Source organism: Chelonia mydas, chromosome 1, assembly GCF_015237465.2.
Source record: "Chelonia mydas isolate rCheMyd1 chromosome 1, rCheMyd1.pri.v2, whole genome shotgun sequence".
NCBI lineage: Eukaryota > Metazoa > Chordata > Testudines > Cheloniidae > Chelonia > Chelonia mydas.
Genome location: NC_057849.1, coordinates 120,671,843 through 120,697,612, shown reverse-complemented (window position 1 = coordinate 120,697,612; position 25,770 = coordinate 120,671,843). Strand labels below are relative to the sequence as shown.

Genomic DNA, 25,770 nt, shown 5'->3' with positions numbered 1-25,770 from the left:
GGGAAACTAGTAATGTCTTACAGTCCACTGTATTCTAATTGATCATTGTTTAGTGTCCCTGAAGAAGTTAAAAGAAAATGCTCATGTTAACAAGACTTGTCTGATTTAAGCATTTAATCCCATTTATATCTCGAGACAATTGGTATCCAAGTTACAGTCCAGTTTTTCTTGAATTCCAGTAAGGCGAACTCAGCCATTCCCTATAGGAATGGAAAATCCAAAGCTTGGTTACCCTTGAGAAAAAATGTCCGTTCTATTTAATTTCAACTCATTCTTTAATATGTATTTGCAAGTATAGTCGTGTTGCTGCTACACTCTTAAAATAGATCTTTGCCAAGGTTTGTTTGATCTCCTTTTGGGTACGTATAGGTTAAAATGTACCCCCGTCGTATATGCTGCAGATTCCTTTGCTAAACATGGCTATTCAACGGAAGTTCTCAGACCTCTTCATATCAGACCAAATGTAAAACAGAGATGATCTAATGGTTTACTTGACCTCCCATTCACAATTGCACATGTTCATGGCAACTGCTTACATGAAAATGTTCTGTTAGAAAGCCATTTAATGTGTTGGCAGACGTTTAAAAGCAATAAAGCCACTGGAAATGAGGAGAATGTATCCTTAAACAGCCACCTATCTGCAGACAATCAACAAGTGCTCTTTTGACCACAGTTTGAGAACTTAACTCTTCAGGCTACCATTGTATTTCTCACCTTGCATGTAGTAGTCTAGTTAAGTAGCACAGCTCCAGGATTTATGAAATAATTGTAGAGGTAAAATGGACTAGAGTGTACTCTGTATCATGGTCTTGTATGTTTGTGTAATAACTTATTGTTTTAATCTTGCCTTTGATGCAACATACGTTCTCTGTTCTTCTCAGTTGAAATTGAATCACATGTTACTATTAATACAGTATATTTAGTTCTTCGATAGTTATATTATACAGGTTGATATTTAGACTTGAAATAATTTGGTAATATTAAAATTAATTGCCACTTCCCTGATCATATCCCTGATGTATTTAAATCTTTCTAATGATGAATGCAAGTCACTTAAACGGGAACTGCAGAAAAAGTGGAAGATTAAAAGTGGGTAAAAATGTGTATATGTAATCTTATTAAAACAGAGATGATCACTATTTCCCCTCAGTTCTAAGGTCTCTGAACTTCCTGCAGTCTCTGCCAGAATGACATTACAGCTACCATTAGCAGCCTAAATTGCTGTTCCAGTCTTTGCCTCAGTTTTCATTGCTTTCAAAACTACTGTTGGACTGAAATACTTCATGTATAATCTCTGTCTGAAATTGAATTTTTCTGTAGAAGGCTTCCACAAAATTGAAGCCTTATGAGGCTATGGAAGTATAGTATCATGGGGAAGAAATAAAATGTTTGTTCTTAAAAACTGTATTCTGATTCATATGGATTCACTTTAAAGATCTTGAATCACAGTGAGGTCAAATGCCTTTAAGTTAAGTTTACATAAAATAGAACAGAACCTTCACGATACTTGAAACCTAGACTGGTAACAGTTTCTGCCCAACTAGTTGCTGGCTGTTACCAAAATATCTCAGTATCTGATTTTTAAAAATTTTTTTTATGCATATGGGTTATACCCTCTGTGTGGTGCTTTAACATTTAGGAACTGACAGTTGCCATTGTAGTAACAATAGCCTGTGTGTACCCAATGGGCAGCTTTTGAGAGTAGCACTGCTCTTCCTATCATAGTTGCACCTTCAGTCAAAGTTTGTGTAGTCATGCAGTATTCCAGATTTAGAGTGCTAACTGCAGTAAAGGCTACTGGGGGTTGAATCTGGTTTTGTAAAAGCCTTAAATTTTAGTGGTGGTGGTTTTTTAAGAGAAACTGCCCCTGTGATGATACTTGTGGTGGGATCTGGTCTTCCTCCTGGTGCTTGGGGAAACGGAAGTGATCTCCAGCTCTCCTCTGTGGTCATTTCCATGAATTTATTGCTGTTTCATTGTTTTCATTGTTTTTGTGTGTCATTTGGAATAGAAGGATTTTTTTCCTCTGACAACTTGTATCTATTTTTTGCTCTTGGAAGTTGCTTTAAGGGCCGCCCCAATTTATTTTATTTTTTTGTCGATTGCTAGGAGTTATGAATGACCCATTAATTGAATATTACTCTGTAGACCTGCTGAGTCTGGCACCAGATGCCGTATTTATATAGATCCTGGGTCAAGAATCATACAGTAGTGGCTATTCCCTAAGTAGATGGCAGAGGGGACAGGCTTCAGAAGTGCTTAATGCTTAGATTGAAAGAATAAACGGATTTGCCCACATGTAGGAGTTATTTACTGATGCTTACAAGGAACTCTAAATGAGTTCCCTTCCATGTTGTATCACAACCAGATCTCCTTTGAGCATGTGCTTTATTCTTCTTCCATGACATTTAAAGGAAGGGTAGGTGGGTTGTAGCTAAAAGTATATGGGAAAACCTAGCAGGGAAAGTTAGGTCAGGGCATGATTAAATCTGCATATTTAAATCAGCTGTCAAAAAGGCCACAGTTAATAAAATCATCTTAGTAAAATGCAGAAGGGTTATTCTTGGATGGCTATTTTTAATTCACTGCTGCATCTCTGAGTTGGCCTTTGGAAGCTGATAGGATTTTCTGTTGGGGAGGGTAAGGAGAAAACTGATTTTACCTCTTCAGATTGTTTATGGGAGGCAGCAAGTAAAGCTGACATGCCAATCTCAAACAAGAAGTTCTGCTATGATACTCTGAAATACAGAAGGCCATGCACTACAAGATGTTCCCTCTTTGTTTTTGTTTACAAAATAAAGGTTGAGGTGCTATGGTTACATCAGTAAGTAGCCTGGCGCACAGTCTCAGTGCATCTCACTTCACAATATTGCTGAAAATGAGGATGGGGTGATAGCTGACAGCAAAATAGACATGAATTTGCAATGTGATATGACTGCAGAAATGATCATTTGAATTTGGTGCTATGTGTGCAAAGACATCTCACAAAAAAGAGGCAATACATAAAATATACTGTATTGCAAAGACCTGAATTTACAGGGAGATTATACTGAATGAGTCTCATGTAACTTATGACTGTAATGTGAGGGATGTGCTAGATGTATATTGGAAATGGAAAAGGATCAGAAAAGAGCAACAAAAATGATTAGGGATATGGAACGGCTTCCGTATGAGGAGAGATTAATAAGACTGGGACTTCTCAGCTTGGAAAAGAGATGACTAAGGGGGGATATGATAGAGGTCTATAAAATCATGACTGATGTGGAGAAAGTAAATAAGGAAGTGTTATTTACGCCTCATAAAAAGAACTAGGGGTCACTAAATTAATAGGCAGCAGATTTAAAACAAACAAAAGGTATTTCTTCACATAATGCACAGTCAACCTGTGGAACTCTTTGCCAGAGGATGTTATGAAGGCCAAGACTATAACAGGGTTCAAAAAAGAACTAGATATGTTCCTTCAGGATAGGTCCATGAATGGCTATTAGTCAGGATGGGCAGGGATGGTGTCCCTATCCTCTGTTTGCCTTGAAGCTGGGAATGGGTGACGGGATGAATCACTTGATGATTACCTGTTCTGTTCATTCCCTCTGGGGCATCTGGCATTGTCCACTGTCGGAAGACAGGATACTGGGCTAGATGGACCTTTGGTCTGACCCAGTATGGCTATTCTTATGTTCTCATGAATGTTTTGTGAAATGGGGTTCTCCAAACTACAGATGTAGTTCTGTTAGCACTGTTGTTCACAGCTGTTCACAATACCATTGCACTGTGAGTGAGGCGTTCTGTGTCATAATCTGGATTTAAATACTCATAAATTCGTTAAAACAAAATACTTTTGTTACTAGGAGCTGGGTAACTGGCCAGGCTGGAGAATATTAAGGGTGCTGTAATTTAGTGAAAAGCAGCATGAGATGGCCGTTAGTGATCAGACAGTTGATAGAAGGGAAGCCTGCTAAGAAACTTTTTATAAACCTTTCCTGAAATTTGCCATAGGAAGTAAACATGTTCATACTTATTTACAGTGAGCATGGGCCTTTCCCCTACTCCATTGTCATTAGCTTATGAGCTCCTTGAGCTATTGATGTTGTCTTTTGTTTGGACAGCTACAGACCCTTTGAGTGATACAGTGTAGCACACGTTCAGTCTCAAAACATGTTTTGTTTGGCAGTGTTCTCAAGATACGCTTTAATTTCTTACACTTCTTGTTTTGTAAGCTCAGCAGTCCTTGGCAGTGATCCTGGAGCTTCTGAGAGTTGCTTTATAAATACTAAGAAACATAAGATAATGTATATCAGCACATAAAATGCAAGCGACAGACCTTATATAAGGCTGTTGGCTGCACATAAGAGTACTGTCCACAAGGTCTGCTAGATGGTAAAAATTTGCGGTCTAAGTTGTTTATTTAGAACACTTAAATACTTTATACCACATATTGAGACTACATTAATGAACTATTAAGATTCAGAATTATTCACACAAGTAAGGAAATAGTTTTTCCATAATAACCTTATCTTTGCTATTCTACATATCTATTATGTGCAGTGTGTGATTACTTTGAGTATTTAGCACGTGCCTGACCCTTATGTAAGAAGACAAGTGAGTTTTATGGAGTAAAGTCAGATTTAGCTGTAATGACAGTAGTAGTATATTAGAATGTACTTGCATAGGGAACAGGACACACTTTAAAGGATGCTGCTGTTTTTTTTAAATTGCAAACTGAAAAATAGTCGTCTTTGTCTTACTAACCTTTGTGATTTAGAATGCCTGGTTGCCTCAAATTGTTCAGTTTACCTGTTTTCATATTTGTGAACTCGGTTATATGTTGTGTTCATCTTGCTATCTCACAGTAGTAATACTTTTCTGCCATGTTTCTTTTAGATGTGAATGAGTTGAAAGAGTGCCTGTATGTGCTGGTGAAGGAACAGCAAGTTCTAGCCACACAAACTGCCACGACAACTCTTTCTGCTCTGCGGCTGAAACAGAGGCTAGTTGTCCTGGAACGATATTTCATTGCATTGAACAGAACTGTTCTTCAGGAGAATGTCAAGGTTAAGTGGAAAAGCAGTGGTATTCCTCTGCCTGCTGCGGACAAGAAAAGGTAATGCGATCGGGACAAGCAGGTTGCTCTGGTGCTGGATCAATTTAAAACAGATGTTTAGTCATCTTTTTGTGACTTCACTAATGTGAGAGACCTTAGCACTGGTTTCTTTTTCCTTCTGGATTTAATACAAGCACCAGAGCTACTGTATGTATCTCTGAGGCAGGGGCTTTGGTCCTTGGTTGACACTTAAATATTTGCTTGCATTACACCATGATCCTGTGACGGAAACTTCCTCTAAGCTGTAATACTATTTTCACCAAGGTGTTTCTTGTGTGTCATTCTAGCTAGCTGTGGTCAGGCCTGTTTCAGAATTTATGTCAAGGGAGATCATATGACTGGAATGACATTAGTAGCTGTGTTGTTAGAATATACTTACATGCATATGGCACAGGACACACTTTAAACAGTGCTGAAAAATAGTCTTCCTTGTCATGCATTATCTTGATATGGGCAAAAAACGTTAAAAGGGAGTAGCTGCAGATATGGCAAAGAAAACAATAGCCGAACAAGAAATACACCAGTTACTTTCCTGCTGTAAATAAACTTGCTAATTCTAGTTCACAGGAAAGGTGCCAGTGGAGGGAAGGGGCATGCTGTGTTTGATGAAGAGTGTGAGGCAACTCAAGTTGAAATTCCTTTGTTAGTGCGGAAAGCCTTTATTTGTCTGATAAATTTCTATACTTCTCTGCAAGAACGTATTTAAAGGAAAGTGTACTTATGAGTCATCTGGCAATGATGATGTGCCAATGTCTGGCTGTTTCTATTCCTTGAAGAAATCTTTTGGCCTCAGACATGACTTAAATAGATCAGCACTTTTTTTTTAAAATCACACTGTTGAAATTTCAGTATAAAAAAATTTAACTTTTTTATTGGGGCAGCAAACCGAAGCAGTCCAAATCCCTGATGTGCAACCAATAAGAAGGACAAGATTGTCATTCTTTCTAAGAGAAACAGTGGGGTGGGTGGAGGTTGCTCATTCTGCAGGTAGAAGGTGAAACTTATTTATTTTAATGTGATTTCACAAATAGAAATAAAAGGGTTAGCAGAAATGTGTTCACATTTAGTGAATGCTATTAAGAAAAATTAAATGTATGCCACCTCCTTCTGCAACCCATTATTGAACTTGCAAATAAAAGTGGTGTTAATATGACCCTCATCATAAAAGTTAATTGGAAAGGAGATGATAACAAAACTGTTAGAGCTTAGCATCAATAATTGGTGGGAGAGAATTCCTATGAGAGACAGCTGCTGGGTACAGATAAACCAAGGTGTATCAGAGCCAGGTTGAATACATTGCTGGACAGAAGATATCCCAGATGCAACGTTAGCTACAGCCCTGAACATGACTGCAGGAGGACCATTCAAAAGCATGTGCTGTTGTAGAAAGCTTATTTTAATAGCTGTCTTTCAGTGGCATTCTTACGGTGTGAACAGTCATGTCAAAATATTTATGAATCCTGGTATTAAAAGTGTGAGACAAAAGTTACAGCTGGGTTTGCAAGAAAACGAAAACTGTTTGGAGAATAGATTGAAGCCAACTATAAATACAACACCATCCACTTAGCAGAAAAATATGATTTGGTACATAGTGTGACGGGGCAAGGCCAGATGGCTGTAGAAAAGTAGCGGGAGATAGATATATTCGCTCCAGGCTAAACAAATCGCTGGTACCAGGATAAGTGAAATGGCAGCTGCTCCAGGTCCATTAAGACACCTGGGGCGAATTAAGAACTTTCCAGAAGGCAGGGAGAATGTTAGGTTGATTGGGACACCTGAAGCCAATCAGGGACTGGCTGAAACTAGTTAAAAGCCTCCCACTTAGTCAGGAGGGTGCGGATGTCAGGAGTTGTGGGAGGAATTTGTGCTGTTGGAGAGACTGAGCAGTACACACCATATCAGGCACAAGGGAGGTGGCCCTCAGGTAAGGGTGAAGTGGAGCTTGAGGAAGTGGGGGCTGCTGTGGGGAAGTAGCCCAGGGAATTGTACATGTCATGTCTCTAAAGGGTCAGCTACCGTAGCTGATACTATTAGGATCCCTGGGCTGGAGCCCGGAGTAGAGGGTGGGCCTGGGCTCCCCCCTTTGCAAACCCTCTCCCCCCCCCCGATTAATCACTGAGACTGGGAGACAAGGGAGGATAGCTTCTCCTCACCTCCCTCACTGGCTTATGATGAAAATGGCTCAGTAGACTGTGACCCTTGTCTCTAGAGAAAGAAGGGTTACATGGAGGGTCTAAGCTAAATTTGGGGCCTAAGCTAAATTTTTTTGAAAGATGTTTTGTCATAGAGCATACCAGCTCTGAGAAGGTCTTCAGGATAATGACAGTTTCACAGGACTCGAGTCTTCTCACTGGTTTGGTTAACACTTACTTACTCTACATTGCTCACAAAACTGAACAAGCACCACTTTTTTAGCCTCAGTTTTCTGTAAGGAGGCCTAAAACTAGAGCTTTCTTCTCAACAGTAGCGGTAAGATTTAGGAACAGGCAACACACATGATATCAATGTAGCGTCTGACTTACTTTAACCCAAGGTTCTTGGTGGATGGGGTTGATCTTTTTGGACAATGGAAACGCATCTTGGCTGTTAACATTTAAAGAGCATTAACTCTCTCTCCAAGAAAGGATTTTGAATTTTTAAATTTTCTTGTCTTAGTCCCAGACCTGTAGGCAAAGGTGTAGAAGGACTTGCACGAGTGGGATCCAGAGCAGCACTTTCATTTGCATTTGCGTTCCTTCGCAGAGCTTGGAGGTCAGGTAAAGTCCATTTTGCAATCTTATGTTTACCTTATTTTGTATAATTACATGCACAAACTAGGTTTAAAAGAACATTCTTAAGGTCACAAAGCTGAGTCGGAGAGAGGTTAAGGTAAAAAGTATCCATTAATGTTGGGTGCCCAATTTGAGACATCTAGGACCTGATTTTTCAGAATAATTGGCATTATGCAGCACTTCATATGTGCAAGGGGTGGATCCCATTTAATTCAGTTGCAATTATGAGTGCTCAGCACTTCTGCAAATCAGGCTCCAGGGTCTTGCGTCAGCACTCAGAAAATGAGGAACACCCAATTAATAACTATGGTTTAAGTGACTTGTCCAGCATCCCACAGAATTCTGTGGCAGAGGAAGAGATAGAATCCAGTTCTCCAGGGCAGCGTTCAACTGCCTTAATAATAAACCATTCTTTTCCTTCTTGCAGTTCCTTGCCTTATTCACTACACACTTTCTAATCTTTGCAACAAATGAAGCAGAGGTCCTACAGACAACAGCCTCTTTCACTGCACAACCCTGATTAATCTCCAGAGCAGGTCCATTCTGTGCACTGAAAGAGGCTGCGTTTCTATGGAAAAAACAGCATGTAATCATGTAATTAAAGGCTGTACCAAAAGGCATAGGGACAAGGAGGCTGAATTAAGGTTGCACAATCACCTTAATTCTGACATTTCTTTTGCAACCATAAGTATGTTTCTAATGTATTTTTGTGTAATGTTCTAGGATTTTAAAGAAGGCAAACTGAAAAAATGCCATCCTGTGGCATTATATTGACACACACGGTTCTTCATCATCAGGATTGCAACTTTTAGGTTCACCTCACACACCCCTTGAGCTCACAGGGTAACTGATAGAGGATGATAGCCTAATACTGCTATGTAGACCACTAGAGGATGACACTTTTCCCTTGAGTTTCATAGATGTTTGTTGACAGCCAAGAAAGACTCAAGAATTTGGGGTTCCATTCCAAGCTTTGGAGGGGGGTGTTCTCTAGTGAGTGCACTCTTCTGCCCCACCCCCTCCAACCAGGTGTGTCTCTTTCCCACTTCAGCTACTTCTCCCAATTTGTACTCCTCTGGTTTCTCATCTCAGTGCCAGTATCCTTTCCTACCCATCCTAGTCTCCTCCCCACTGTTCCCAGTCTCCTTGGCCACCCACTCCCAGCTCCTCATCCATTCTGTGTCTCTCCTTTCCTCTGCCCACATTCTCCTGGCTCCTCATCCAGTCTGTCTTCCCACCTCCCATGCTCCTAATAGCAGTTCCCTCCCATCCCAGTTCCAGTTTTTCTCTCTAGCCCTCAGCCAATCTTCAAGCCTCCCCACAAGCTCCTTGTTCCAATTTATCCCTGTTCCTCCAAGGTCTGAACCTTGTACCTTCTGCATTTGAATCAGGCAGCTGCCTCCTCCACCTTGCCTGTTCACAGCATTGGGACATTTAGAACACAGAAGGGAGAGTCTCTCTGCTTTTGGTTCCATTAGTTGGGTCCATACTTGGCACAGTCTGCAGCAGCCTAGAGTAGCAATCACAGAAAGTAGGGACTTGCAACTTTAATGGGTGGTGCTACCAGCACTATCTCTAATATATTAAGTCCCAGATTGCCAAACTCAGGTGATTTGGGTGAGAGGAAGTGGCAGGCAAGTTTAAAAAAAACTAGCATTTATTCTTAAAGGAAAAAATTGCAAAGAAATATGAATGTGAAACTTAGTGCCCTACCAGGGAGTAAAAATATCTCCGGCTGACAGGAGAGTCTCTGTTGGGAACAGTCTTGTAGAACTTTATTTGCCCTATGACTTAAAGTAACCTGATAGAATATAATTGCCAGTTTTCACAAATGTAAACTCAGATAAATATTGTACTAGCAACATTAGAATTTGGTTAAGGTAAAACAAAAACAAAATGGTATCTCTTTGTACACATCAGTTCCGAGTTTGAATTAAGCCATATCTTTAGGGGAAGACTGTCAAAAGCACAAATGTCAGTCTTAACTCCTGTTGAGTTTCAGTGTGAGTTACACATGTTACAGCTATTTGTGTTTCTGACCGTCCTTTCCCCTTATGTAAAAATATGTTTGCTCCCTATTAACATTTAAGAAACAAAATTATGTGAGAGTGAATTGGGTTCTTTTCTGGTTTGTACGGCCCACAGAATTGTTAAATTAATGGCAGACTATTTGCTTTGAGGTACACAGTGATGTACAATTCAGTTACACCTATAATACACCTCAGGTCATATTTACTGGTGGTAAAATATGGGTCTGGAAAGAAAAATCTTGACTTTCAGATTCTAGGGTGAGTTGGTTCGACAGTTTGGGGGGCAGGAAGAAGGCTTCTTGGGAAGCAGCAGATTTGAAATGGAAACCACTGAGTTGATGTACACTGACTGGTGCCACTTTTCAGAATAGAACTGCACTGTAAGGTTGAAAAGGACTTTGTTCAACAACACAACAAAATCCCACAATTTGAAGTGGTCTTAACTGCGAGAAAAGTATTTCTTTTCTCTTATATCCTCTCTGCTGTTCCTTGAAATAAAGCGTTGAAGCAACTGAATTTTGTTGTTTTGTTCCAAAAAGGGACATGGTGGTTGGACTAATATCCCCCCCCCAAATAATGCAAAGTAATTTGATCAAGGTCTGTGACCAATAATATATTGAGCAGGCATAGCTAATCTTTTGTATAAAGCCCAAAGCTTTGGGGGAGAATGGCCTGTCCTGGAACACCAACCACATACTGTTTGTCATATTGATTTACTTTACTGATTCTGATGATTCTAACTTCTGAACTTCTTGCAGCTGTTCATGGCAATGATGAAGCAACAGATTTCTTGGTCATTTTAAATTGACGAGAATAAATATTGATGGATGACTTTTTTCTGAGTGTAGAAGCTTCACTGAGTGTAAGAGTTAGAAAAGCTAGACCTATGATGGAAAGATGAAATATCTGGTGGGAGGGACTGCAGGAGGATGGATCAGCCTATAGATAGGCAGAAGATGTTATAAAACCAGCTAGACTCTTTGAGTCTTATTAGTCAGTGACGTCGTTTTTTGAGGACTAAAATTTGAAAGACAGGATGAAAAGCACTGGTGCCATTCTGCCCTCCTAAGTCCTATCTGTTACATGTGTGTTGCTATATCCACACCACCTTCAATAAATTAGTTCTAACGCTTCCCCCACATGCAGTTGTCCCAGTTAAGACATACAGGGTTTTATCCCCACAAATTTAATTCGGGGCTCTCCTTCGCTAGCTCCCTCTTGTTAAGGATTTCAGTGCTCTAGTTAGTATGTTATGGGCTCTGTTCACCCCAGAAATAAAAACAAAACCCCTCCATCTGACAAATACAAGGCCCCTTTAAGGGCTGTCATCCTCTCTGATTAACAGGAAGAGTAACTGCTTTGATCCCTCCTTTCTCTCAAAAAGGGGTAGTGATATCCTTCTGCTCTTTCTGCCTCTCTGTCCACCTCCAGAGAGGGAGCCAGTGGCTCCGAACCCATATGCAGCCACTAGCCTGGACATAATCTTTACTCAGCTTGGTTAAATGGGGTTTTGAATTACTTTAAAAGTAACTGTTTTTAGGGTGCAGGTGATAAATGAAAGTTAAATACTAAAACTTTGTGTCTGGAATAAAAATAATGGGACAGGCTGGCAGGGAAACTGAGGAGACTCCTATTGTTGGCTATGATTTAGGAATAATTAGTCCTCCTGTATTGTGGGGTGCTTTGATGGTTAGCTGTACAACTTCTTAAAGTTCCAGTCAAAATTATTCTATGAAAATCAATCCATAATATATATGCTGTATACACTTACCAGTTTTGGCGGTTTGTAATTGCTTTTTCTAAAGTTCACACTCAGAATGATTTTGAGAAAATACTGATGTACCCTTAGTTAGCTATCTGGTACATACTGTAAGGTAACTGATATGTTATCTTGGCTGGTAGGTGAGGATGCAGACCTTTGCAGTGAATTGTTACAAGAATCTCTTGATGCACTACGAGCACTACCAGAAGCATCCCTTTTTGATGAAGGGACTGTATCATCTGTATGGTTGGAAGTTGTGGAGAGAGCTACTAAATTCCTAAGGTCTGTTGTGACTGGGTAAGTGGTTTTTTTGGTTTGTTTGTTTTTTGAACTGGCATTGAAAGGTGAGTCTGAATGTTTAACAACTGATAAAAATAGTTTCTGGTAAATTGAGCGCTCCAGAGAGTAGTTTCCTTTTCTGATACCCTGGCATCAAGCAAATCGGAGACTGACAGACACGCTGTGTGTGTGTGCGCACGCCTGCGTGCCTGGGGCTCAGGCTGTCGGCCACACGCTGACCAGGACTCGGCTGCCCACTCAGCGCTCCACGGGGCTCGGGCTGTCTGCTCCGCAACCAGGTCACACCTGCTGCCTCCCATGCCCGGGGTCCTCTGGCCGCCATTACGGAAATTTTTCTGGCGAACCCCCCGTAACATTTTGCGAACCCCCAAGGGTTCGCGAATCCCAGTTTGGGAACCACTGCTCTAGAGGTTCCCAAACCATCGCTATCTTGAAATGAGCTTGTTTTTCATAATTCAGAGAAAATTGCTCAGATGTACTGTGCTTAGGTAACTTAAATGGGCTATTTTTAATGTTCAGACTTGGCATATATATAATCTTTAATGAGATGTTATGTAAAAGTGAATGAGAATTCCATACTGAACAATAGATTGTCCTTTTTAGTTTAAATTGTACAAAAATATTTAGTTTAAATTGCACTTGAACACATATTCAAATGAACGCTCGTGATCAAAATTTTCTATAAAATTAGGATGCAAACTGGAAGTGGGGAAGCAATGTTAATGCAAAACTAATACTACAGACCTGGACTAAAAACTTTTGCCAACACAGCTATATAGCTCAGGCCTGGAATCCACACAGTAGGTGTGTGGCTGATCTCTGAAAAGGGCCATATTTTTGGAGTTGAATGTATCTACCATACATGCACCCACATCATACATACACAACGATGGGGTCTAAATTAGCTCTTACCACTCAAGAAAGAGATCTTGGAGTCGTTGTGGATAGTTCTCTGAAATCATCCACTCAATGTGCAGCGACAGTCAAAAAAGCAAACAGAATGTTGGGAATCATCAAGAAAGGGATAGATAATAAGACAAAAAATATATTGACTCTATATAAATCCATAGTACGCCCACACCTTGAATATTGCATGCAGATGTGGTTGCCCCATCTCAAAAAAGATATATTGGACTTGGAAAAGGTTCAGAAAAAGGCAACAAAAATGATTAGGGGTGTAGAACGGCTTCTGTATGAGGAGAGATTAATAAGACTGGGACTTTTCAGCTTGGAAAAGAGGCGACTAAGGGGGTTTATGATAGAGGTCTATAAAATCATGAGTTGTATAGAGGAAGTGTTATTTACTCCTTCTCATAATACAAGAACAAGGGGCCACCAAATGAAATTAATAGGTAGCAGGTTTAAAACAAACACAAGAAAGTATTTTTTCATGCGAAGCACTGTCATCCTCTGGAACATCTTGCCAGAGGGTGTTGTGAAGGCCAGTACTATAACGGGGTTCAAAAGGGAGCTAGATAGATTCGTGGAGGGTAGGTCCGTCAATGGCTATTAGCCAGGATGGGTAGGAATGGTGTCCCTAGCCTCTGTTTCCAAGAAGTTGGGATTGGGAGATGGTTTGGATCACTTGATGATTACCTATCTGTTCGTTCCCTTTGGGGCACCTGCCGTTGGCCACCGTCAGAGGACAGGATACTGGGCTTCATGGACCTTTGACCTGACCCAGTATGGCCGTTCTTATATATAATCCGAAAGCTTATTTTATGTACGTTTAGAAGAGGTATGATGTGGCACTGTCAAGTGGTTCTATAAAGCTGTGGGTGAGGTGAAACAATGGTACCCAAAATGAGTGTATTATTTTTTGCACCGTTCTAGAAACACTGCAACAGGACTGCAACTACAGTTTTTACGGTTGAAATTAATTTCAGCACCTTAATGTGGTTATTGGTCAAAGCTACCAAACGACAATGTATTAAAAGATTTTTACTGGTTTTGCATGGGCATGTTTTTCCCAGAAATGAAGCTGTTTAGCATGTGACAAAAATGGTGAATAGCAACACTTTGCAGTATACTAATGTGAAATGTTTTCACATCACATATTCTACTGGGCACATCCCACTTGGCAGAGGCCCTGAGGCTGACCCAGGACATGATTCTATCTCCTGGCTGGCCTGGGAACGCTGGGGAATCCCCAGGAGGAGCTGGAACCTGTTGCGGAGGAAAAGGGCGTCTGGTCCTCCCTAATTTGCATGCTGCCGCCGCAACCCTCACCAGGAAAAGCGGCATAAAGGGAAAAGAAGAAGATATTCTTAATTATCAAAGTATTTCACAAGAGATTATAATAATTTTCTATATTTGCAATTGACATTTGCTGAGCAGATCAGTCTCACTGAAGGTTGTGAACCAGTAGCAGTAGATTGCAGGCCCATAGGTTACACTGCACAGTGAATAGATCTAAATGTACATGAATTCCTAATATGCTTCTCCATTTGTAAGTTTTTGTACTTACAATGCAGCATGTAGTTTGCCTGATAGAAGATTTTAATTTGTAAATTGCCTATGTATGCAGTATTAGCCTTTAAAATGTTCTAGAAACTGGCTTTTTAATTCAGTGACGCTTATGCACAGGTCAGCATTAGTGTTAGAGATGAGAATACACATCTTATTAAGAATATGGAAAAGCTATGAGAGAAATAAGTAGCCTACCAAGAAGTAGTGAAGACTAAGTTCACAAACAAGTCCTAGCCTATGCACTGAAGAGGGATGAAGAATACATTACAGCTCTTACCAACCATGTCATCAGCAATATGACAAATCCATTTGACCTTGAATCTCATGCAGAGGTGCTTATCAACATATCTGTTGGACTACATGTAATGTCAGGTGTAGAGAAGTCTCTGCTGAAAATAGCGATGTTTATGGAGAACAAATGAAGAAACTTGTGAGAGGTGCATTTGATGATTCAATGTCAACTGTTCTTAGTCACCCAATAAGACCTGTGCTGCCTGTGTCCCTCTTCCATGCTGATGGAACAATGAGAAGAACAGACAAAACTGAATGAGGGCATCAGCTGGAATCTCAATCTAAAAGAATCCATGAGCTAAGAGCATGCAACAAAGAACCTCCAGTGTATATATGGGATGCCAAGGCTGTCGTACAAATGATGACGCATTCCACACATTCGATGAATTGGCTGCCGAGTATTTGAGGCAGGTCCTCAAAGGATTCTGAAAAGCTAATTCTTCAATCGAAGTTTTTGACCGATATGACAATAGTAACTCCGAAAACTGCAAAGAGAGTGCTGGACAGGATATAAGGTTGGATATGGGCAGGGCTGTCCCTAGGGGGTTGTGGGGCCCGGGGTGGAACTGACAGATTTGTCTCTTCCGCGACCGACTGCGGTGGCCAATCACACAGTCCCATGGGGTCCCCCAAAGCGCGGGACCCAGAGCGGTTGTCCTGATTCATCCTATCCAAGGGATGGCTCTGGATATGGGAAATAGCAGGTGATTGGTGGAGGCCCTGTGCCTCTGTGGAAAAAGTTTCTAAACATGGCATCCAATAAGCATTCACAAAATTCCTCTGTGAATATATGGTTCAAAATGCAACATAAGCAGTTCTTCTTGCTTTAAGGCTTTTCAAATGGTGAAGGACCAAAGTCCATCACCAGTAGAAGTGTTAAGTCCAAGACTTGTGCAGTACTCAAGAGGAAGTGGACCTAAGGATGCTTCTGGATGCTGTATGTGCCAATATGGCTTTTGGGTCTCTTGTTGTCAAAGGAACCATAGTAATTAGGTCACCTGAAACAGATATTTTTGGTCTTTGCTGTTCACTACTTTCCAAAAATTGAACACACAGATAACATGGATTGAAACTGGCACTATTATCAGCACAGCTGAAAAGCATCGTAGTTGAGGATAGTTATGTATTTTAAAAATAACCTCAGCACCTCCCCAAAAGAGTCAATTCTTTATGCTTCATCCTCAGCGTGTTTTCCTAGATATTTTTCTGCCCCAAAAGCTTATAGTCTTCCTATAAATTTTGACATCCTCTAGCACCTTGTAGACACTGAAGTTGAGCAGATATGTTTTGTTTTTTCCCAGTGGTTTCTTTGTAAACTTCATGTAATGTGTTAATGCTGCAAACATTAATTTCTGCATCTTCAAATATTTTTGTTTTTTAAATAGTGATGTACATGGAGCTCCAAGTTCCAAAGGGCCAGCAAACATTCCATTACAAGACCAGCACTTGGCACTTGCTATATTGTTAGAGCTGGCAGTGCAGAGGGGCACACTAAGGTGAGAAATGAAGCACTTTTCTGCTCTCAAACAAGAGTGCGTATTAAAATGTTCTGAGCAATTCTTGGGGTTTAGTTTGCATTAGTTCAATGTTAACATTTTGATGCAACATCTATGGGTTCTCTCCTTAATGATTAGAGGTGAAGTCAATGGCAAACTCCCATTGATGTCAGTGGGGCCAGGATTTAACCATAATTTCCTGTCATGAAGGGTAGTGAAAGGTGAAATATAGATAAAAAGTTAGGGAATACTAAGCACTCATGCTTCAGGGTCTAAGCCAATTTAACTGATGGGGACTAGAAAGAAACATATTTTAGAGGGAAGTCTATTAGATAATTTTCTGCTAGAAGACTTCTTTCATATTTCTGTGAATCATCAAGATCTGTCTGTGGTCAATGATGGATCACTGTTCTGAGCCAAAATAGCAATTCCTATGTAGCTAAAACTTCGCAAGAAAGGAGGAGAAGGTACATTAAAACTATCCTGAAATACTTTTTTGTGGACATTTGGTCCAGATCTTCATCTGGTATAAGTGGTATAGTTCCATTGAAGCCAGTGGAGCTGTGCTGATTTATACCAGCGAAGGATACATTAGTCAATAACCAAATAATACTGAATAATCAAAGCTAAAACTTGCGCGCACACCAAAACTAAAAAAAAAAACCACCTCAAAATTTCAAAAACTGTACTTCACTTTGACCCTTTTGTTTGGCGGGGGTGGGCGGGGACGACCCTCAACTAAGCAAAAGTTTTAAGTGAGCTATCTTTGAGTAGATTCTGCCCAATACCCCTTAACTCCAAAAAATATTTTCATGCAACTTTCAATTTATTATATATGTTATGTTGCAGAATCCATTTTCAGTATGTTTTATTTGAATAAAAAATCCAGGATTTATACTACTAAACATGCACATCTTCTAAAATTTGATTTAATGTAGAACTTCAAATAACTTCTGTAGGAGTGCTTACAACAGGGATGGTAAACTTACTCTTTCAGCCAAATGTTGTCTGCTGTTATGTTGCTGCTTCAACTCTGGGAAAATGGAACAAGGGAAACAGATAATGAGCGATCTGCACAAGGAACAAGTGCACCCCTTCTACCTTTGCTGCAAAGGTTTCAGAGCATAATCTGTAATAAAGACATACCTAACGCCGAGGATGAGATTCAGGTATATGTGTTTGGTTTATTTATCAGGTAAATTCTATCTAGTATCCAATTATTTGTGTCAAGTAGCTTAGCAATCAAGTATAGACACTCATTGTTACTCTTCTAAAGTTTGTAACTCCACTTTTGTAGTAGTAACTTACACATCAAGATACATATACAACTGTTGTATAACAGTATGTACATTTTGCATTATCTACGGATGGCAGATTAGAAGTTTGTAGTATGTTGAAGTAAATATTGCATTTTAGATTTTGTTGTAGAAACAGTTTTTATGTGGTACTACAACTCTGGATTAATTTTCTTGAACATTTAACTTTTCCCATGAGTTTGATTGAAACATCATTACGTTCTTAAATTTTATTGTGAAGTACAGAATAGCACAATTGATACAAAGGTAACATCAATTTCTGTTACTGAAATAGTGGCTTACTCAGTGGTAATCAACATAATTTAACAGTGTATTTCTCAGAGTGTATATATATATAATTAAAACTGTTGCTTGCATGAGGAAGGAATAGTATATACAGATGCTGAGTCCCTTATTAACTTCTATAGGAATTACAGATGCTGAGTGTCCACAAAATATGCCATATCTGTATCTAGAGAAATAAGGGAAAAGAACGTATGGGGCGTGTAAAAAGTACTCTGAATATTTTTCTGTTTTTAACTTTCTTATATTTTTAACTGCTTTTCTTTGCTTTCTTAGATGCTGTCCTACTCCCTGAGTCCCAATGAGAGTTTTCTGAGGTATCTGACTTTACCACAGGACAACGAGCTAGCAATTGATCTACGACAAACGGCAGTTGTGATCATGGCCCACTTAGATCGCCTGGCCACTCCATGTATGCCTCCACAGTGTAGCTCTCCTACATCTCATAAGGTAATCTCATATACTCTCAAATAAAATGATTGTATTTAGATGGAAAATTAGTTTACTCTTTAAACTATCCAAGAAAAACAATTCAATGATTTTAATAAATCATCAGTTTACTTAGCTGACCGTGCTCAGAGAAGTGTAACTATTGGTTTTAAAATATTTTCATACAGAGTGTCTAAAGTGAATTTCCACAATGCATAGCTGTCTGATTATAGTAGTCTGAGTAGTTAACCTCCCTGCCTCTTTTCCTCATGTTTGGCCATAGCCAAAGAAGGTATCTGACCAGGGAGGTAAGGTATAATTTAAGATTGAAATCTCTTTATAGTTAGAACTTTTTTCAGAGTTTCTGTAATTCAATTTAAAAGAATCCAAAGTTGTATAAGCAGTTCAGGAGTAATATCTGAATGATATCCTATAGTGGATATAAACATATACGGACTGTACCAAAGAGTTTAATACTTTCAGTGGAATGAGGAGAATCCTCTTATACTCTTTATTTTTGTTTTCCAAGCTACTTTTTGAGCCCTGGGATCTTAGTCTTCTGTTTCCCTTTTTCTTATCTCCTCCTCCCAGTACCGCCGGGGTTATCGGAATGTGGCTTATTCTGGAGCCATTGTTACTGGTCTGCCCATCTGCCAAAGGTTTCTACAGAATGACAAGCAAGTCATTCTCCAAAGCTGATGGCTGATCCTGCCCCATAAATGTACTATTCCTAGTGCCCAGCAAAGTAAATGGTCAAGACCAAATTTCTTAAATGTTTAAGTCAGACTGCTCCGATATAGTAGCAATTTAAAGAAGCCCTCAAATTTTTATATAACTTCACTGGTTGAAAGATCTTCTCTACATACTTGCTATAAATATTTATGGTATATTCTGTAAGCAGTGTTCTTGTAGCCATGTCGGTCACAGGATATTAGAGACACAAGGTGGGTGAGGTATTTATTGGACCAGCTTCCGTTGATGAGAGACAAGCTTTTGAGCTACACAGCTGCTCTTCAGGTCTGGGAAAGGTACTCCGAGTGTCACAGCTAAATACAAGGTCGAACAGATACAGTGAAATACAAGAATATCTGTTCGACCTTGTATTTAGCTGTGACACTTGGAGTACCATTCCCAGACCTGAAGAACAGCTCAGTGTAGCTTGTAAACTTGTCTCTCTCACCAACAGAGTTGGTCCAATAAAAGATATTACCTCACCCACTTATGGTATCTTCCTATGAGATTGTGATGTGTGAGACTATTTTTAATAACTTATAGGTAAGGTTCATTGTTGTCTTACATTTACAGCTACCATGCATACTGATTGATTGAAGTATTGTTGAAGCAGCATAATCATTAGAAAAAAATACACTGGTGATTGCATTTTAATTAAGTTGTGTAGTAAACTGTAAATTCTTACTTAGCTTTGTTGCCTTACAGGGATCTCTGCAAGAAGTCATAGGTTGGGGTTTAATAGGATGGAAATATTATGCTAATGTGAGTGGTCCAATTCAGTGTGAAGGACTTGCCAATCTGGGAGTTATGCAAATTGCCTGTGCAGAGAAACGTTTTTTAATTTTATCTAGAAATGGACGAGTTTACACGCAGGCATACAACAGTGACACACTGGTAGGTGATTTTCACATCCATACTAAGCATACCGTTTTCTATAAAATATGCTGCTATGAGATTGTTCTTTCTAATAATTCAGATGTGTAGTGGAGATAATGATGCTGCTAATCTTAAAATCCTTGTTTTTGAACTCTCAGGAGCAATGGTTTTTCACCTTTGTTTGCCATGTTAAGAATTTTTCCTACTTTATAAATATTTGTTATGGTGCTTGCAACAATCCAGCCTCATGAACAGTGCCCTCTTTCTTTTCCAGCGGTATTGCTTTGCTGTTTCTTTCCATATAACATGGCAGTTGCTTAGCATGAAGTGCATTTAAGCTAATAAATGTTTTGACTACCACTGCCTAAGCATTAATTCCCTAAACAAAATTATACTAAAACAGAAAAATATGCAGCTAAGACTATCTGAAATGATCAGACAAAAGCCAGTTTAATATATATTACGTGCATTATAAGGATGGGACAAAATGAGAGCTCCAGAGCATCCTCCGTCTTTTACCAAGCCCAAATATTGGATTTGAACTTCTGGCATGGTTCTCTGGTTTCATTAATTTAATGCTGGAATGGACAGCTTTGAAGTAAGGCCTTATTGGAAAAAATCTAATTATCAAGTTGTCGAAGTTTTTTCAACACTCTGAGCAACATAAGTAACTTTTCTTTGTACGTTGTCTCTAACTAATTTACAGGGACCACAGCTGGTGCAGAGTCTTGCTTCTAGAAATATTGTGAAGATTGCAGCACATTCAGATGGTCATCACTATCTTGCCTTGGCAGCAACTGGAGAAGTTTTCTCTTGGGGTTGTGGAGATGGTGGAAGACTAGGCCATGGGGACACAGTGTATGTGTAATAAAATACCATTGACTCACCAGCTTAAGCATAGAATGTATTTACAGATATTCTACTTTAATGTTAGAAACTAAGGTAGGATTAAATATTCAGACATTTAGTAAGTGTTACTGAAACAGTCACGTAGAGTGAAAAGACAATAGGCAAAAGATAACATAGTATGCTATAGTTGTTCAAGTCCTCCAGTACATATGTATCATTCAAACGTTGATAAGAAATTAAGCAACGCAAGATGGTTTACAAATATACATTCCTTTAGATTTTGTCTTAACTATGTTGTCATGATTAGACCAGCAAATAAACTACTGTTGTTAATGGCAATGGAAAGAGCTAGTTTCCCTCTTTTAAAAAAAAAAAAGAGAGAGAGAGAGAAAACTAAGTTGTTTTTTTATGGATTTTAGACAACAATGAACATGTATGAAGGGAATGTCATGAATAAGATTCCTCCAGAACGTATTCCTATACAACTCTACTTGTAGCCTGCTTAGCTTAGATCAACTCACCATGCACCAGAATTTTCTAGGAGGTCTTTTAAGGATCTTTGTCTCAGTTGAATACTGATTTTTGGCTATAGAAAATGACAAAAAAATGTATTTAATGTGTTAACCAATGTTAACATAAGGATCTTCAAGAAATCCAGCTCCACTTATGAAATCTGATGCTGAGTAATCCAAAATGTCTTTTACAACAATCCAGCTTCAGAACAGCACATGCATGTACTATCAACTGTAAAATTACATCCTCCCTCTGCCCTTCTTATTTACTTGCAAAATCAGTTTCAGAATGGTTCAGTGCAAATGCAGACTGTTGTGTGTTCCCCATTCCCTTTTTTCCTGTGTTTAAACAGTAACATTGCAATGCTCTGTTTTGCCCAGAAAGTAGGAGTGAGTGTCTTGTTCTGTAGCTGAACTAGTGTTTTCCATGCAGTATCCTATAGAGGTGTACTTGAATACTTCTGTGTTGAATTGTGTATCCCAGAGGTGATAAGCGTTTCACCACGGCGGTGACATATCGTCACAGGATAAGGAAGTACTCCTGTCTTGGGTTTGAGAGTAGCAGGGAAGGAGTTGTTCAGATACAGCAACTAGAGTTCATTTTTTTTTCCACAGTGAAATATAGTGCTTGTGTAAACCACTGGACTGACTTATTTGGAGGTAAAAATACTAGTTATCAGACTTGAGTATGTCACAGGCAGTTGTAGTGTAAACTTCCACAGTGCTTCGCATATTGTGTTTATTATTGATCAACGTCAACCTTAATTTTCCTTACAGGTCCATTTATATCTTGCTGTCTCTGGCAGTCAGTAAGGTTTGTAGTTGTGATAGGGATGATCAGTTTATTTTCTAGCAGACAGGTTACCACAGCTCATTTCACATAATTACTTTATCAGGCTACCTGTTTGAGACTCTTGTCTTCTCTCTAAATAGGCCCCTAGAAGAACCAAAGATGATATCTGCTTTATCTGGAAAGCAGGCTGGGAAACATGTTGTTCATATTGCATGTGGAAGTACGTATAGCGCAGCCATCACTGCTGAGGGAGAGTTGTATACATGGGGACGAGGGAACTATGGCAGGCTGGGACATGGTATGTTCCTCTAATTTGTTAAAGAACGGTGTTCCGTTTGTGAAAATTTAAATGTTTGTCTCTTGGGTATTTTTGACAAAGTGATTATTTTTTGTTTTGAAGGTTCCAGTGAAGATCAGACTATCCCAATGCTGGTCACTGGGCTGAAAGGACTGAAGGTTATTGATGTAGCCTGTGGAAGTGGAGATGCTCAGACTCTTGCAGTGACTGAAAATGGTTAGTGGCTAAACTTGCTGTCTTTAGTGTCATTCGGAAGACATCTGTGGTGCAGGTCTTATGCTTAACGTTCATAAAATGAATTTTATAAGAGAATCTCAAACTGAAAGTGGTTTTGAAGAATAGTCTCTAGGTGATTATTTATATTTTAATACACATTTAAGAATTGAAAGTATTAGTGAAGGAAAAAAGTTAAGCACTAAATTTATATAATTTGGTACTCTTTCCAGTTGTATAGTTACTCAGACTTCTTCAGACATCTCTTCAGTTCACCAGCTGTTCTGCTGTATATTCCTCCTTTTCACAAAAATATCTTTTACCTACCTAGACTTCCAGTACTGTTTTTGGATTTAAACTTCTTTGGAGTGGTCAGAGTACAGTTGTAACACACCCCTGTTGAATAGGCATAACTCTATCCTATGCCTTTCACCAGAGCACCATTGGGTCCTGCCCTCCTGCCACTGTGCTTCCATCCAGCCTCCCATTTCTCACAATTACGCATTTCAGTGTAGCTTCTTCCTTCTCCTTCCTGCTGCCTGAACACCAGCAGGGGCAGCACTGAAGGCACAGGAGAGCCTCTCCCTGTTTTCAGGTCCTGTGCCTGGGGCCACAGCAGCTTGCATCAGCCAGGAAGAGAAATTGCAAGGAAAATCTTGCTCAACCCCTGGAGCTCTGGGCTGGAACATCCTCAGTACACACAGAATCCTCAAAGAATTTAGCTGCCAAATTCTAACAAGTCTATACTGAGCGTGCGTGAACTCTGAATTTTTTTGGAGACTCATAATATGGGTATACTTAGGTGAATTCCAAAAGCTCTAATTTGAATAATTTACTAATTTTTGTCAATATATGTAACTTACCTGAAAGATCAGTGTAATGTCTTCCTTTCTAGGCCAGGTGTGGTCTTGGGGTGATGGAGATTACGGGAAGCTAGGAAGAGGTGGCAGTGATGGTTGCAAGACTCCCAAGTTGATAGAAAAGCTTCAGGACCTGGATGTTGTGAAAGTACGCTGTGGGAGTCAGTTTTCTGTTGCTTTAACAAAAGATGGGCAGGTCTACTCCTGGGGGAAAGGTGACAATCAGAGGCTTGGGCATGGAACAGAAGAGCATGTTCGATATCCTAAACTGCTGGAAGGCTTGCAAGGTAAGTGTAACACAAAATTGGCAATCACAATTCTTTCTCAACTAGAAAGTTGGAAAATGTCAAAAGTACTTAGTTTTCGGTGGAAAAATTTTCTTTTATCATATATTGTATCCTAACTTAAAGAATTTCACCACTACTCTCATTGATGTCAAATTGTAGCTTACTTTTATTAAACAGTAAATATATTTGCCACCCCTGTGCCTTTTATCTGAGATTTTACTTCTGTTATTCCAACAGACTCATTATGCTACTCTATTAAAACCTTTTAATACTTGAAAATTCTTGTTTTTATAGTGTTGGCTTTCTCTTTATTCCTACTACTTTTCTCACGTAGCCTGACTGAAGAATTTTTGCGTGTAAAACTCATTTAGGCTCCAATCTTGTAAACATGCACTTTACATGCATGAATAGAACTGTTGAGAACCATGGGACTACTCATGTGCTTAAAGTTAAGCATGTTCGGCTCAGAAAAGAGCCAAAAGTTGTTGCCTACTTTTTTTTTTAAAAACAAACCTGAAACACGGTTAGGGCAGATGAGAAAAGACAGTATTATGAAGTGGGTATTACAAATCTTTGTAGTTGACATATTGATCCATTGCATTTCTACTGTGATAGGTCGTCTAATTGAAAAGGAATTCTGAGTTGTGTGGCAGCACCAATTAACTTCAGCATGTGATGCTGTCCAGTCACTTTTCCATTTAATAGTGGAAATGCCAACAAACCCTTCTAAATCAACAACTAAACTGAATGGATGCAAAATAACACAGGGTTTTTGCAGCCTTATATACGTTGGCACTTCAGATAGGTTAAGTCTCTTTAAACCTTTCTGATTTTTTTGGGATCGGCTCTTCCAGTTTATTGAGGTGAAAGGTAAAACTGCAGTTTGACATATTAACTCTAATTTTTAATTGTAGATTTAGTAGTTGGTGGTGATTGAAACACAAAAGCTGTTCCACTCATGGTTTTCCTGTTAAAAATGCATGTAATCTTTGCAGTAAGCACACTTTAATATTTGTTCGCTTTTTGCTATCAGGGAAAAAAGTGGTCGATGTGGCAGCTGGATCTACCCATTGCTTGGCACTGACGGAGGATAGTGAAGTGCACAGCTGGGGGAGCAATGATCAGTGCCAGCATTTTGATACTTTGAGGATCACCAAACCAGAGCCTACTGCTCTCCCAGGATTAGACAGAAAGCACATTGTTGGAATTGCTTGTGGGCCTGCCCAGGTAAGCTTTGAATCTGTTACTCAGGATTTGTCTTCAGCCCTGTCCATGGATTTAGATGAGTGTAGGATAGTAATTTGATTCCTACTTCTCCCTATGGCCTAAATCAATGGTACGTAAACTTTTCCAGTCTTGTCCCCCCCACTTTACCATTCACAGAAATTGTTGTTCCCTCCCCCCCGCCCCATTAATTGTAACCTGAAACTGTTTTTCATGCTGGAAAGTGGAGGGGAAACAGAGATGAGACCATTCATTCGATTAGTGTTTTGAGTGTCTGACTCAAGCGAGAGGTCCTGGGCTCTCAACTATTATTCTATATGTTGCTAGTTTCTTTTAATATCAATTATTGAACGTTAAATGAGTTTTAAAATGAGAATCAAAATTAATTTTAAAGGTATAGTAGGCCTACTGTAGTTATGAAACTTACCAAATTGTTGAAAATAAGCCTACCTATGCTTTTATTTGTATGATTGTTTTTTTAAAGGGGCAAAAGGCCGAAGTTTCTTTACACCTCCCCTTTCCCCTAGAGAATGTCTTGCGCCCCACTGGTCTAAATGGTTCCTGTACCAGCTGTGACACGTGGATATTTCATGCCACCAGCAGATGGAGACACACAAAAAACAACCCAGTTTGTTTGTAGTTGCTTCTCCAAAAAAGGCCTAGCTGGCCTTCCCTCTCAGTAAGACTTCCTGAGCAATAGCATTTAACAACATTAGCAATTGCTAGTATAGGTTTTAAGAATTAATCAGTCCCTACTTTTCCACCAACAAAATTAAAGGAGAATGTCTGGACTGGCATAGAAGGGCTCTGAGAAATATGATAGGAAATAGTAATTTTTTGAGATTGTTGGACACCTTTAGCTGTTGGCAAGAGGGGAGC

The 25,770-nt window shown here is 39.4% G+C and overlaps 1 protein-coding gene across 5 annotated transcripts in view; it reads left to right on the top strand.

Annotated features, from left to right (window-relative positions):
• HERC2 (HECT and RLD domain containing E3 ubiquitin protein ligase 2) overlaps positions 1-25,770 on the top strand; it is a 206,705-nt gene that overhangs the window by 48,119 nt on the left and 132,816 nt on the right. For 4 of the 5 annotated variants that reach the window (XM_043537697.1, XM_037898783.2, XM_037898775.2 and 1 more), the window contains exons 5-16: positions 4,882-5,101; positions 7,757-7,857; positions 11,805-11,961; positions 16,110-16,220; positions 17,218-17,389; positions 18,095-18,268; positions 19,685-19,873; positions 20,562-20,713; positions 22,150-22,307; positions 22,410-22,523; positions 23,416-23,667; positions 24,701-24,894. In XM_043537697.1, the coding sequence (XP_043393632.1) occupies positions 4,882-5,101; positions 7,757-7,857; positions 11,805-11,961; positions 16,110-16,220; positions 17,218-17,389; positions 18,095-18,268; positions 19,685-19,873; positions 20,562-20,713; positions 22,150-22,307; positions 22,410-22,523; positions 23,416-23,667; positions 24,701-24,894 (1,994 nt within the window). The remainder of the gene's footprint in view (positions 1-4,881; positions 5,102-7,756; positions 7,858-11,804; positions 11,962-16,109; positions 16,221-17,217; positions 17,390-18,094; positions 18,269-19,684; positions 19,874-20,561; positions 20,714-22,149; positions 22,308-22,409; positions 22,524-23,415; positions 23,668-24,700; positions 24,895-25,770) is intronic. The other variant, XM_043537696.1, reaches the window with a different exon arrangement.